Source organism: Cariama cristata, unplaced genomic scaffold, assembly GCF_000690535.1.
Source record: "Cariama cristata isolate BGI_N322 unplaced genomic scaffold, ASM69053v1 scaffold11922, whole genome shotgun sequence".
NCBI lineage: Eukaryota > Metazoa > Chordata > Aves > Cariamiformes > Cariamidae > Cariama > Cariama cristata.
The window spans coordinates 1-1,246 of record NW_009604443.1 but is presented as its reverse complement, the minus strand read 5'-3'; the positions used below and the strand labels follow the sequence as shown (position 1 = coordinate 1,246).

Genomic DNA, 1,246 nt, shown 5'->3' with positions numbered 1-1,246 from the left:
GCAATTGCCACCGGCATTGTCAGCAGCCCCCCTCACCAGCAGGGACTCTGAAGACCATCGTGAGTTTAGACATCACCACCAGTAAGCAGGTTCCAGGTCAGCAGCAGCAATAAAACCACATGTGTCACACTGACATGCATGCTTGCTGCCGTTTCTACACAAAAGCTGAGTTCAGCATTATAAACAATATATAAACACGTGTACAGGACACTCAGAGCACGTCTGGCACTCCCATACACCTCCTCTCCACGGGGTAACATTCCCCCCCCATCACTGTGGGGACTTGCACACACCTGAAGCAGGGGGAGAGATGCACTGACATGTTCTTGTGGCGCTTTTCGAAGCGGTTGTATTTGCGGATGTAATGCAGGTAGTCTCGACGGATGACAATGGTGCGCTGCATCTTCATTTTGGTAACCACACCTGGGTGACAGAAGCAGGGGGAAGGTGGCAGCGATGAGCATAAGCAAGCACACACTGATCATTGGCAAACCGAGCTGGAGGTTTGGGTTATAACTAACAGAGAACACAGATTTTTAGAAGAGCTATCCGAGAGGATCAGCAGGGATGACTGGCATTTGACACCCGAAGGCAGCACCCATCAAATCCAGTAAATTCTCTTTATTTAATAATAAACTATAACACATCTTTTGGGGGGTGCTCTGGTGTTGTACCAGGATGAAAGGGCTTTCTTTCCACCTTACTGCCAGGCTACAACCTTCGGATTTGTACTATAAAACAAATTATTGCTCCTTGTGTTTTTTAAGGTCTTCTAAGCATACTGTGACATGCTTCCTAGAACCAACCCTCCCTGCATTATCTGCTACTGCATTACATCAACATCTGCACCACAGAACAGCACATCTGAAAGGGTAACTGCCAGCAGCTGGTCCTTTCACTGGGCATCAGCAAAGCCATGCGGCATTGTCGTCAAAGCCCCTTCACCATGAGACTTGGAAGACCATCGTGAGAGAATGGCATCATGTGCAGCTCAAGGACCACAGCAGAGTTTCTAGGCAGCTCCAGATCGACACTCACAGCTCGAGGGCTTTGACTGCTTGCCCACTTCAGGGCACTGTGGGATTACATCTATAGTGTTACTTCTTAACAAACCCTCACAACTCACCTGACAGGATTCGGCCACGGATAGAGACATTACCAGTGAAGGGACACTTCTTGTCGATGTAGGTGCCCTCAATTGCCTACAAAGAGACAGGATTGTCAGCATTTGGACAGACAAATGGCT

At 48.5% G+C, this 1,246-nt stretch overlaps 1 protein-coding gene across 1 annotated transcript in view; it reads right to left on the bottom strand.

Moving 5' to 3' along the window:
• The window catches only part of RPS11 (ribosomal protein S11), a gene marked incomplete at its 5' end in the record, with an annotated part of 1,994 nt that extends 792 nt beyond the window's left edge, over window positions 1–1,202 (bottom strand). The window contains 2 exons of the mRNA XM_009695621.1: window positions 294–423; window positions 1,127–1,202. Of these exons, the coding sequence (XP_009693923.1) occupies window positions 294–423; window positions 1,127–1,202 (206 nt within the window). The remainder of the gene's footprint in view (window positions 1–293; window positions 424–1,126) is intronic.
• Window positions 1,203–1,246: the final 44 nt, after the last annotated feature.